Source organism: Pogona vitticeps, chromosome 5, assembly GCF_051106095.1.
Source record: "Pogona vitticeps strain Pit_001003342236 chromosome 5, PviZW2.1, whole genome shotgun sequence".
NCBI lineage: Eukaryota > Metazoa > Chordata > Lepidosauria > Squamata > Agamidae > Pogona > Pogona vitticeps.
In genome coordinates, this window is record NC_135787.1 from 116,842,544 (window position 1) to 116,854,841 (window position 12,298).

At 40.6% G+C, this 12,298-nt stretch overlaps 1 protein-coding gene across 5 annotated transcripts in view; it reads left to right on the plus strand.

Moving 5' to 3' along the window:
* Positions 1 to 12,298, plus strand: part of KMT2E (lysine methyltransferase 2E (inactive)) — an 86,927-nt gene that overhangs the window by 34,596 nt on the left and 40,033 nt on the right. For all 5 annotated transcript variants that reach the window (XR_013545670.1, XR_013545671.1, XM_020797280.3 and 2 more), the window contains 3 exons: positions 4,830 to 5,002; positions 5,584 to 5,622; positions 11,447 to 11,659. Coding sequence is in view for 3 of the 5 variants with exons in the window: in XM_020797280.3 (XP_020652939.3) it covers positions 4,830 to 5,002; positions 5,584 to 5,622; positions 11,447 to 11,659 (425 nt within the window). In the remaining 2 variants the exon portion in view is untranslated. The remainder of the gene's footprint in view (positions 1 to 4,829; positions 5,003 to 5,583; positions 5,623 to 11,446; positions 11,660 to 12,298) is intronic.

Genomic DNA, 12,298 nt, shown 5'->3' on the forward strand with positions numbered 1-12,298 from the left:
ATCTCAGTGGACATCTGAGAACAGCACTTGTCTACTCTATTCGGGGACATTATAGAGTACTCAATAGACTTCTTTCCAACTGTAAATTGAAATGACACTCCTCCATGGAGGCCGGTCACAGTGACTGAAACAAAAACCCTGATTAGAAGTATGAAATCAGGCAAGGCCCCGGGAACAGATGCCATTCTCCCTGAAATGCTAAAGGCTAACATGGATTGGTGGGCACCTCTGTTGGCAAACTTGGTTACCCATATCAATAACTCAGGTAAATTTCCCATCGCTTGGTCTGAAGCCATAATAATATCGATCTTTAAGAAAGGAGAAAAAGGAGACCCAACCAAGTACAGACCAATCAGTCTATTCACTGTGCTGGGTAAATTGTACTCCAGTCATTTACATGAAAGACTACTTACTTGGATAGAGGAGGGAAATATCTTGGGGAAGGAACAATCAGGATTTAGAAAGGGTAGATCAGTGATCGGTCACTGTATGATTTTGAGCCATCTTGCGGAGAAATATATGTCCTCTCATGGTAATGGGCTCTATACTGCATTCATAGACGTAAAATCAGCCTTTGATTCTGTCCTAAGAGATATTCTATGGTCAAAATTATACAAAACCTCTATAGATAAGAGACTCCTATATCTTATTAAATGTCTTTATCAGGGCACCACACTTCATGCTAAATGTAGTACAGAAGGAAACCTGACAAAACCTATTCAGGCTAATAAAAGGGTTTGACTGGGCTGTATATTAGCCCCCACATTATTTAACCTATATTTAAATGATCTGCTTGGGTGGTGTCGTGGAACAGACTTCTACCCTCCTAGATTGGCAGAGACCAAATCCCCCCTACGGCTTTATGCAGATGACTCAGTTCTTCTTTCACTATCGAAAATAGGCCTTAAATGGCTGATCTACTGATTTATGACCTACTGTAAGAACAACCGATTGGTTATAAATTTTGTTACACCCCAAATTATGGTTTTTGCTCAGTCTGTAACACCAGGAAATTGGACAATTAATGGTACCTGCATTGAGCAAGTAAAACAGCTAAAGTATCTAACTATGATATTCCACCATAAACTTTCCTGGGCTGCCCGTAGACAATCCAAAATCCAAGCAGCCCAAAATATGCAGAAAGCTATTTTGTGTTTTTTCTTTAGCCATCTTGAAATATTTCAATTGCTTACATCTATTTTAAATATTACATGTATGTATCCTATTGGGTCGGAGACCACAAATAAAGATTGACTGATTGTATATAATATTAATATAAAAAACAATATATGGCTAACCTATTTTATTAACTTAACTGTTTTAGCTATCTTGATGTTTTAATTGTTTCCATTTATTTTAAATATTACATGTATGTATCCTAATGGGTCGGAGACCGCAAATAAAGATAGATAAATTGATTGATTGATTATGGGACTGGATGTCCTCTTAATTCCCAAAGTCCAACCCCTGCATATTTTCTTTTACTATCTGGTCATTGTAAGCTGGAAAAGGTAGAGAAATGGGCAACCAAAATAATCAGGAGGTTGAGCAATAAAAATGTCACCCCTCTTCTTACAGCATTAGAACCAAGCATCATACAGTGACACTGAATCTGGGGAGATTCAAGATAGACAGAAGGAGGATACTTTTTAAGATGAGCAATGGCCACCCTTTTGACATTAGAAACAGCATATCTATGAATATTAATTGCAGGAAAGCTATTGGTCTGTTTTCCTCCTGCCCTGGCTTTCCATAGGCAACTGGTTGGTTGCTGAGCGGAACAGGATGCTAGGCTAGGTGAGGCTTTGGTTTGATAAAGCAGTGGTTAAGATATGATGCAAGATATTAGATCTACATTTTACATGCATTGAAAGGGGGAACAGGTACCAAATCAGCACATTGTAGTATAACCTTTGACAGCATCTATTTTGAAAGAAATGTGGGTTGTTTTTAGCTTGTGGTACTTTTATTTTGCTTTTCATTTTACAGCTGAACTGTTTTCCTGGTTTTTATTTTTGTTTGTAATAGATTGATTAGTATACCTTACGTTTTATGATCAGATTTCAGATATTCCCAGAAGATCAAATCAAAGGATATTTTGAGTGTTACACTACACTACTATTTTGCATAAGGATTTTCGTATATTTCAGTGAACTCAGATTGGCTGATTCTGGAAAGATATGGTCTCTTTTTAGCTTACTGTAAACCAAATTGGCCCCCAAACCCCCATCTACTAGAAGGTGGATACTGGATGAGAAATTACATATACTAATATCAACATTTTTTAGATTATGCCATTAAGTTTACTCAACAGGTGCCCTGATAAGCCAGATTGATACCAACTTGATAAGCTACTTGTTAGGTACAGCTTCTAAATCTGGGAGATGATGCTCAGTGTCATAATTTGTGCTCACATAAAGGTGATGAGGGCTTGTGGGTAGGCCTTTCTGTAGTCACAAATGACTGATTAACAGTAGTGATTTTCCTCATCAGCAGTGAAGACAGTAGCAGTGAAAGTTATTGTTGTACATGCTGTTTTCTAGTCATCCCTAAATATGTTTTCGACTGGTTATAGAGTGGTGTTAAAAAAAGTCACCTGAAAAGAAAACACAGTTGCTATAAGTGTATTAGGCGAACACATAGGAAAGGATACATTATTATAAAGCGTTCAGATTTTTACAAAAATGGCTTCGGTTTTATTTGGCCTTCTTTTTACTAGTAAGATTGAAATTCTTTGTTTTTTTGGTAGTATTCTCGTGGTAAAGTTTTTTCATAACTGATAAACATGGATTCTGTATCGGAAAAACTTCCTTCAAACCAAATAGTACATTTGGATCAGGCTAATGTAAATAAGTTAGATCCCTCAGCTTTGGTTTGATTAAAATTGTATTTAGTGCTTTTTGAATTTTGTAAAGCTTTTGAAAAAATGAAAATGATGCTGAGTGAATTAACTGGAATGGAAGCTTAGTATGATTTTCTCCTTTCCCCTTAAAAACATTTTGCAACTATAAAATTTTACTGATTTACAGTCATCTATTTAAAGGACAAAAATGGTAGGGACCTAACAGAAGCAGAAGGTATCAAGAAGAGGTGGCAAGAATATACAGAGGAATTATACCAGAAAAATTTGGATATCCCGGACAACCCAGATAGTGTGGTTGCTGACCTTGAGCCAGACATCCTTGAGAGTGAAGTCAAGTGGGCTTTAGAAACCTTGACTAACTACAAGGCCAGTGGAGGTGATGGCATTCCAGTTGAACTATTTAAAATCTTAAAAGATGATGCTGTTAAGGTGCTACGTTCAGTATGCCAGCAAGTTTGGAAAACTCAACAGTGGCCAGAGGATTGGAAAAGATCAGTCTACATCCCAATCTGAAAGAAGGGCAGTGCCAAAGAATGCTCCAACTACCATACAATTGCACTCATTTCACACGCTAGCAAGGTTATGCTCAAAATCCTGCAAGGTAGGCTTCAGCAGTATGTGGACCGAGAACTCCCAGAAGTACAAGCTGGATTTCAAAGGGGCAGAGGAACGCAAGACCAAATTGCTAACATGCGCTGGATTATGGAGAAAGCCAGAGAGTTCCAGAAAAACATCTACTTCTGCTTTATTGATTATGCAAAGGCCTTTAACTGTGTGGACCACAGCAGACTATGGCAAGTCCTTAAAGAAATAGGAGTGCCTAATCACCTTATCTGTCTCCTGAGAAGCCTATATGTGGGGCAAGAAGCAACATTTAGAAGTGGATATGGTACAACTGATTGGTTCAAAATTGGGAAAGGAGTAAAACAAGGCTGTGTATTATCCCCCGGCTTATTTAACTTATATGCAGAATACATCATGCGAAAGGCTGGACTGGATGAATCCCAAGCCGGAATTAAGATTTGCCGGAAGAAATATCAACAACCTCCAATATGCAGATGATACCACTCTGATGGCAGAAAGTGAGGAGGAATTAATGAACCTTGTAATCAGGGTGAAAGAGGAGAGTGCAAAAATCGGTCTGAAACTCAACATCAAAGAAAACTAAGATCATGGCCACTGGCCCCATCACCTCCTGGCAAATAGAAGGGGAAGATATGGAGGCAGTGACAGATTTTAGTTTCTTGGGCTCCATAATTACTGCAGATGGTGACAGCAGCCACAAAATTAAAAGACACCTGCTTCTTGGGAGGAAAGCGATGACAAACCTAGACAGCATCTTTAAAAGCAGAGACATCACCTGGCTAACAAAAGTCCGCATAGTCAAAGGTATGTTTTTTCGAGTAGCAATGTATGGAAGTGAGGGCTGGACCATAAAGAAGGCTGACCGCTGAAGAATTGATGGTTTTTAATTGTGTTGCTGGAGGAGGCTCTTGACTGCAAAGAGAACAAACCTATCCATTTTGAAGGAAATCAACCCTGAGTGCTCACTGGAAGGACAGATCCGGAAGCTGAGGCTCCAGTACTTTGGCCATCTCATAAGAAGAAAAGACTCCCTGGAAAAGACCCTGATGTTGGGAAAGCGTGAAGGCAAGAGAAGGGGACGACAGAGGACGAGATGGTTGGAAAGTGTCACCGAAACGACCAAAATGAATTTGACCCAACTCCAGGAGGCAGTGAAAGACAGGAGGGCCTGGCGTGCTCTGGTCCATGGGGTCATGAAGAGTCGGACACGACTAAACTACAACAATTTGGATTTTATTACCATCTCCTTAGATTTTGTTATTACTGTATTAGAATATGTGTCATAACTATTGTAAGTGAGGAAGGACATTCATTTAAAAGGTATTCAGTATTAAATAAAGATTGTAAGATGTATTTCTTTCCTTCCTTTGTATTCTTAAAGATGGCGATACTAGTGCAACAGAAAGTGGAGATGAGGTTCCTGTAGAATTGTATACTGCTTTCCAACACACACCAACAACAATCACTCTAACTGCTACACGAGTCACCAAGGTTACAGATAAGAAACGGAAAAAAAGTGGGGAGAAAGAGCAAAACATCGCAAAGTGTAAAAAGGTAATTTAATTCAATGCTCAACTTCTCATTATGATTATGAAGCTTTGTCTGGCTGATCTCAAGAAGTGTAACAGTGAAGGACTTTAATGAACCAAGGTTAAATTCAGAATTTGGAGAATGTGGGGCATGTGTCAAGGTTGATCTCCTGCTCAATAGGAGTAAAAGAACTGGGACCAGAAACTACCTGGGGGAAGGTGAGATAAAATCATTTCCATTGTTCCCAACCCCCAGGTAAAGAAACAAGGTCGAGTCAAAGGTTCAGGCAAAGAAAGATGGGGGTAGGATAGGACTATGCATTGCATTTTATAGCTGCATTGCCATGTTTTCAACAATTTGATGAATATCTTAAGAGTCTGCAGTAGTAACAAAAAAGTCATGCAAAACTCATGTAAAAACAGCAAGCCGCTGTTAATATTTTTGTTTTACTGATTAAAATGCATATGTATGAATTAAAATCTATTGAGCTCATGTTCAAGATGTATATGTTCTGAAATGAACTGTTGTTGCCTGTGGTTCCTCCAGGAAATGTGTGTTCTAGAGTCAAATAATCATGCAAATTTACTTTTTAAATTGTATTTCAGGCTTTTCGGGAAGGTTCTAGAAAATCTTCAAGAGTTAAGGTAAAATAATTTATTTCAATATATATTATTATTTAATTTTGGAAAAACCTCACTTGGTGTCCACTTTCTTGGTTGCCATTGTAAATTCCTGACAATTAAGAGGGCTGGTTCACAAAATGTGTGTTTGTTTTTGTTTCACTTTAAACATAGCCCATCTTTCCAAATATAATGTTGCAAGGGGTAACTACATTAAATATTTGCATATGCAGAAGAGCAGTAACAAAATTCTAAAAACAAGAAATATAATGGGAAATCCCACCAAGATTTCTTAAGATTATTTGCAGTGCTGTTACGGTAGTAAAGTAACCAGAAGAAACACTTAGGCAGTCACCAAGAGTGAGTTCCCTCCTAAACAGAAAGGTAGTAGATTAATGAAGAGGGAACATGGTGGGTCTTCAGGTTAAGAGAGTTCCAGAGTTGAGAAAGAAGTTCCTTCTTTAATTAATTGTTAGTGGGACAGACCAGAAAGCTTTTGTTGAGAACTTTCATGACCAGTCGTAGCATATATGAAAGAGAAGGGGGTTCATATAATATGGAAAACCAAGACCTAAAGACAGAATTGTCATCTGAACACTGGTGGTATCAATTCATATCCTTTGACATCTTCTCCAAGTGGTTTCATGTATATGTGATATTACTTGGGGGCAATAATAGACGTCTGTGAAAGATCAACAGACAAAGAATTGAATAGGAATATCCTGGTACCATCTTGTAGACTCCTCCAAGAAAGACCCAAAAAAGTGGCACAACCTTCATTCTGACTGGAGAGTCCAGAGCCGGATGAAACCTTCACTAGGGTGAGAACAGGGAAAGCCTGCAGTGGTTTTGGCTGCCTTCCTTTGTGGCCAAAGCTCTAACTGGAAAGGCAGTTCAGTCTGTCAGAAAACAGAGGTGATGGTAGCATCACTTATGAGATAACAATCTATTTCCACTTTAAGTCTGTAGCAGTTACGGATGTATTAAACTGAAAGAGAGAGAAAAATATGTGAGTCAGGAAATATCAGAAAAATACCTAAGAAACTTTTAAACTTCACATATCTGCTGAATGCCTAACAGAAGGAAGCAGACAAATGTTTTAAGCGAAAAATTTTACTCTGTTCCACTTGAAGTTGTGACTGGGTGCAATGTATCCACTGTTGATCATCTAAATGGGTTACTTTTAATAAAGTTATTATCCAGGAAGAGAGTGAGGCACTGGTTGACTTAATTGAGTAGAGGTACAGTGCTGCAAGTCTTAGTCCTACTCATTAGGGCAGCTTCAGCAAATTCTACAGTAGCACAAATGTGTATATATATACTATGGTCCTGAATTGTATTACCTGAAGGTCTTACCACATCTCAAAACATTCATACAGACCTGAAAAAACTGGTCAAAGTGGTAGAGTTGCTTGCTGATTATTTTGTACACCACATCCAATTTTCAACTAGAACTGTGACATCAGTTGTTGTGGCCCTAAGGGAGCTGAGGTTGAAACACTGAGATGTGGGTCAACAATCTATTGCCATTCTTCACTATACTTTTCATGAAGTCTAAGATGTTTGAGAAATCTTTTGTATGCCGTGCAGGTTTGGTGGGTATCTAAGGATAATAAAGTCCTTCCTTTTGCCCCAAAGAAGGAAGACGCTAAATCCAAGAGAGAGAAAGATTTCTGTCTTCCCTTTATGAAGAGTGTTCCTCTTTTTTTTTGGTAGAGTAGGCCTGCGAGTGACTTGCTAGATGTGGAGAGCAGCAGGGAAAGTGATCCCTACTGGGACACAATTTGATTTGTGGCAATCATAGGAACTCGGTGCTTGAAACTGTTGCAACTGACCATGCTTTCAAATTCTTGTGCGACTCTAGAGACACAGCTTCCCAGTTCCATCCTCCAAGGATGGGGAAAAGTACCTCAGGACACTTTAAGCCTTTCAACACCTTTTGGACATTATTACCATAGAACCACCTCTTTCCTACCACCCCTGGAGAAACATTTTCAAGTACAGTGGTGCCTCGCTTAGCGATGTTAATTCGTTCTGAAAAAATCGCTGCTAAGTGATTTCATCGCTAAGCGAAATGCGGTTTCCCATTGAAATGCATTGAAAACCAGATAACCCATTCCAATAGGAACGAATTGCCGTCCTTAAGCGAAAATCGCCATAGGAAACATCGCTAAGCGAAACGCGGTTCCCCAGTTGAAATGCATTGAAACCTATTCAATGCATCTCAATGGGCGGGGGAATACAACAACAAATTAAAAAAGAGTCAGAACAAAGTCAAATTTGGTTAACAAAGGGTTAAGTGCACTTTATGATTTCAAACATTTTAAACAGTAAACTTTATAAATAACAGAAAAATATTTAAAAAACAGCAAACATGAGGCTGTTTAAACCATCGTTAAGCGAAACATGGGACACAAAATCTAATCGCTATGCGAAGCATGGTCCCAACCATCGCTAAGCAAAAATCGCCCATAGGGACCATCGCTAAATGAAGCGCAAAAACACTCCAAAAAACCCGTCGCTAATCTATTTCATCGCTAAACGGAGCACCTGTTAAGCGAGGCACCACTGTATATTCGCCATAGTTCTCGTTGTGTCTAAGATGAATGAAGATTGTCGGGCACTCCTGGGCCTAAAGTTGGTCGATTTTCGTGCGAACACAGGACGTCAGGTGGAGGCACTCAGATCACCGCATAGGAAGCACCTGACCTGCATCTACCTGACAGAGGCCTATTTCCAAGGTCCTAGTTCTACCTGTTAAAGAAGGCTCCTTTGCTTTTCTTATTACAGGAATAAAATTCAATACAGGATTCAGCCTTTTGCCAGTCGTCAGACCTCTGTATTCATCAGGGGTCCTGGTCTTCTAGGTTAATCACCTATGTGTAAAGGGAGTTCATTCCTATCCTTATTTGGCTGAACTTATTTCTGAGGGAGCATCCAGGCAGGATCATCAAAATACAGTGGTGCCTCGCATAGCGATTGCTCCATATAGCGATGAAATCACTTTGTGATGGTCCCTATGGGGTATTTTAGCTTTGTGATGATCGCAGGGAAGCGATCCTTGCAAAGCCCCCATTTTCGCGCAGCTAATCGGCTGTTTAAAAATGGGATGGATTCCTCACTTTAGAGGCACCGGAAATGGCGGCGCTATGGAGGATCTTCGCTTAAAGGTGAGTTTTAAGCCTATAGGAATGCATTAATCGCATTTTAATGCGTTTGTATGGGCTTTTTTATTTCGCTTAGCGATGTTTTCCTTTAGCAGTGATTTTTTCGGAACAAATTAGCATCACTAAGCGAGGCACCACTGTAGGTGTTGATCACCATTGCTTACTTTTAGTGTCATAGGTTATTTGTTAGCATTGTTGGCACAGCTAGCAGGAACCAGTTCGTCTTTCCAAAATTAATAGACTACAAAGTAGCATTTACGAAGCCATGTTACAAGCAAAAGCACCCCAGTGTCCCTGACTGTTTTCTGGGTCTGTTTTTAATTCTTGTGCTTTCTAGTGCCTTCTGCTTCTCTGCCTACAATGATAACCCAGAAGACATGTCTGATTTTGCTCTTGGGAAATGGTGTGATACAGCCCTGTCAGCAGTGGAGCAACTCAAGTCATTTGTCCACCCGTATCCCCCTAAGACAGAGGTCATCAACCCCCAGTCCGCGGCCTGGTGCGTGGTCCGTGGCTGTGAAGACAGACCCCCCCATGCACTCCCCACAGCTGCTTTGCGTGCGTGCGTGGCAGCACTGGTGCAAGCGCTCCCCCACCCCTTCACTCATGTGCCCGAGCGCCCACATGAAGGAATGGGTGGGCTCGTAGGCAGGCATGCAGGCACTCCTGGGCATGCATGAAGGGGTGGGGGAGCACTTGTGCTCGCCGGCTTGCTCCCCCACCGCTTTGCCCATGTACTTGAGGGAGAGAGAGACTGGATGTGCCCAAGAGCGAGCACGCAAGCGGGGGGTGCCCTGCCTTCCTCAGAGGCTCAGCCGGTCTGCAGTCCCAGACAGGTTGGACACCGCTGCCCTGAGAGACCCTAACTGTGAAGTATCTGCTTTGGCAGTGAACTGTGACCCTTTTGGATATACTACGTGCAGACCTTTTCCTAACAATTTCTTTTTAGAGTAATTAGTTACCGCTGTAATACCAAATTCCAATAAGTACTGTAGTGTTCACTATAGCAGTAAAAAGTAACTCTTCATCCCATTTCCACTTTTAAAAGTTAACAACAACGTGATGATGATGATGACGATGATGATGATGATGATTATGATTATGATTATGATTATGCTGTCAAGCCGATTCCAATTTATAGTTACCATTTCCACAGATAGAGATCGTTCAGAAGTGCAACCATTCCTTTTGCCCTTTAAAAGAACCCAAATAAACCCCGAAACTGGTCTTTGGTTAATGCATACATTCATTTCATTCACGGGTCAGTATCCTAGTATCACCTTACAGTTGCATAAGGGAAATCATGTAGGTTTGCGTGGTGGGTTGCCACTCATTCACAGGGTGCTGTTGGAGTTCCTGCGCATGTGCTGGACTGCATGATTGGCAGATACCAAAAGTGCAGCCTGGCATCTTGTTAGTAAATGGCAATTTGCCCCCATGACTTACATAATTTTCCTCATACAAGAATAAATCATCCATGGACTTCTAGCTATTCATTAATTTTGTTTACACCCTACTTTTCTCCAATCAGGGGAGTCAAAATATCTGAAAGACAAAAGGAGCTAAAATACAATGCAGAATAATATTACAAAGCAATTAGACATATTTCATATTAAAATAATTGAACATTATTGCCTGTTCACTGTTGTTTGGTTTTTTAATTGGTTTATTTGATGTTTGCTTTATTTACAGTGTTTGCTTCTTACTGCAATTATTATTTTATTTTATTTTATTTTGTTTCAATGTAGATGTAAATTGCTCACAGTAATATTTATTACTAACTGGTGCAATATACAAGTTAAATAAACAAATAACTGAATTCTAAGTACTTCACTATAAGCCTTTCAGAAGGGGGGGGAATTCCTGAAGGAGAAGTCACAATGGTTTGGGGCTAAGGATTACAGTCCCCAACTTAGCTAATGAGCTGATACTCAAGCCTGCTTGTATAGTCTTTGGAGCATTTTCATTGACTATTCTGGCTAAGTGGGTCTGCCTTAAGATGAAAAATATGACAGCGAAGATCCATACTAAGGACCAAAGAAGGAACTGCTTCTGAAAGTTTCAATTGGATGGAGGCAATAGGACTGAGAAGCCATAAAACACATGTTTCAGCAATTTGTGGATATGGCAGTATAAATGTCCAAACAAACCAGCTGAGCGGGACTGCAGTATAGCAGGAGACCTAGGTGCCACATTTTTTAGTCTTTCACGGGAATTGTCCAGAGATGGGGAAGCTAGGTGCTAGCCTGATATTTTGCATGGTTTTTTTCCCTCCATCCCTCTTCTCATGGGAGTGTTAGGAAAGGCCAGAACCTAGAAGGCCAGCATCCTGTCAATAGCTCTTGCAAGGGCACTGTCAGCCTTGGCTCTTTGATCTCAAGCTACTCCCTTTAACAGTGGAATTGTGGTCCAGTTCCTCCTCAGTGGATAGGGCCTCTTTTGTTTCTTTCCCGTCCATTGTGGGTTGCTTCCAGCTTTGGATGGTTAATTTTTAAAAATAAATCCTTGACCTCAGTTGTAGTTTTAATTAAGGAGCTCCCTCCTGTCATGACCTAAGCAAATTTGGTGTTGGTCCTGAATTCTCAAGCAATAATTTATAACCATATCTAGTTGGATCCATGTACTGGATTCTTCACAGTAAGTACAACTTGCTGTTCTAATTTCATAATTAACTGTTTCAGGGCTCAGCTCCTGAGATTGATCCTTCTGATAGTTCAAACTTTGGATGGGAAACTAAAATCAAGGCATGGATGGATCGTTATGAAGAAGCAAGCAACAACCAATACAGTGAAGGTGTTCAGAGAGAGGCACAAAGAATTGCTTTGAAATTAGGAAATGGAGATGACAAAAAAGAAGTAATCACCAGCAACTCAGCCTTCAAACCTCCAGTTGAGGTAAATGATTGTATAGTGAAAGAAACATTTGTTTCACATTTCATAACACAAAATAAAAACCTTACACTTTCCTGAGTAGAAATGTATAGTTCACTATATTGAAAGTCATAGCTTCCTCTTTTCTTAAAGGTATTTAGATTTTTTTAATGCAGGAAAGTTTTCTTGTTCGTAGATTTAACTTCTGAATGTCCCAACATGTAATGAAGACTAGAATACCAGTAATGAGCCTCAAATATATATGCCGTATTTTTCCATATATATGACCACCCTCCAATGTATAAGGGAACCCCCTAATTTTTACCCTTGCTGGAGGCGGAGCAGCAGTCAGTGGGCAGCCGCGAGGGCCAGCCCAGCATGGCTGCTGCTCCTCCTCCTGCTGCTTCCATCGCCCAATCGCCTCCAGTGCGACTGCCGGGGCTTACCTCCATCTCACATCGTCACCTTGTCCCCTGCCTGAAGGAGACAATCACTGGAGGAGGTGATCTGACGGCAGCAGTCACTGGGCAGCCATTCGTGGGCTCAGCAGGAGGAGGCGGAGACTGAGGCAAAGAAGCAGCCGTGCTCGGCCGCGGCTTGCTGATTCCCATTGACTGCTGCCGCCGCTAGATCACCTCCTCCAGCGATCATCTCCTTTGGGCA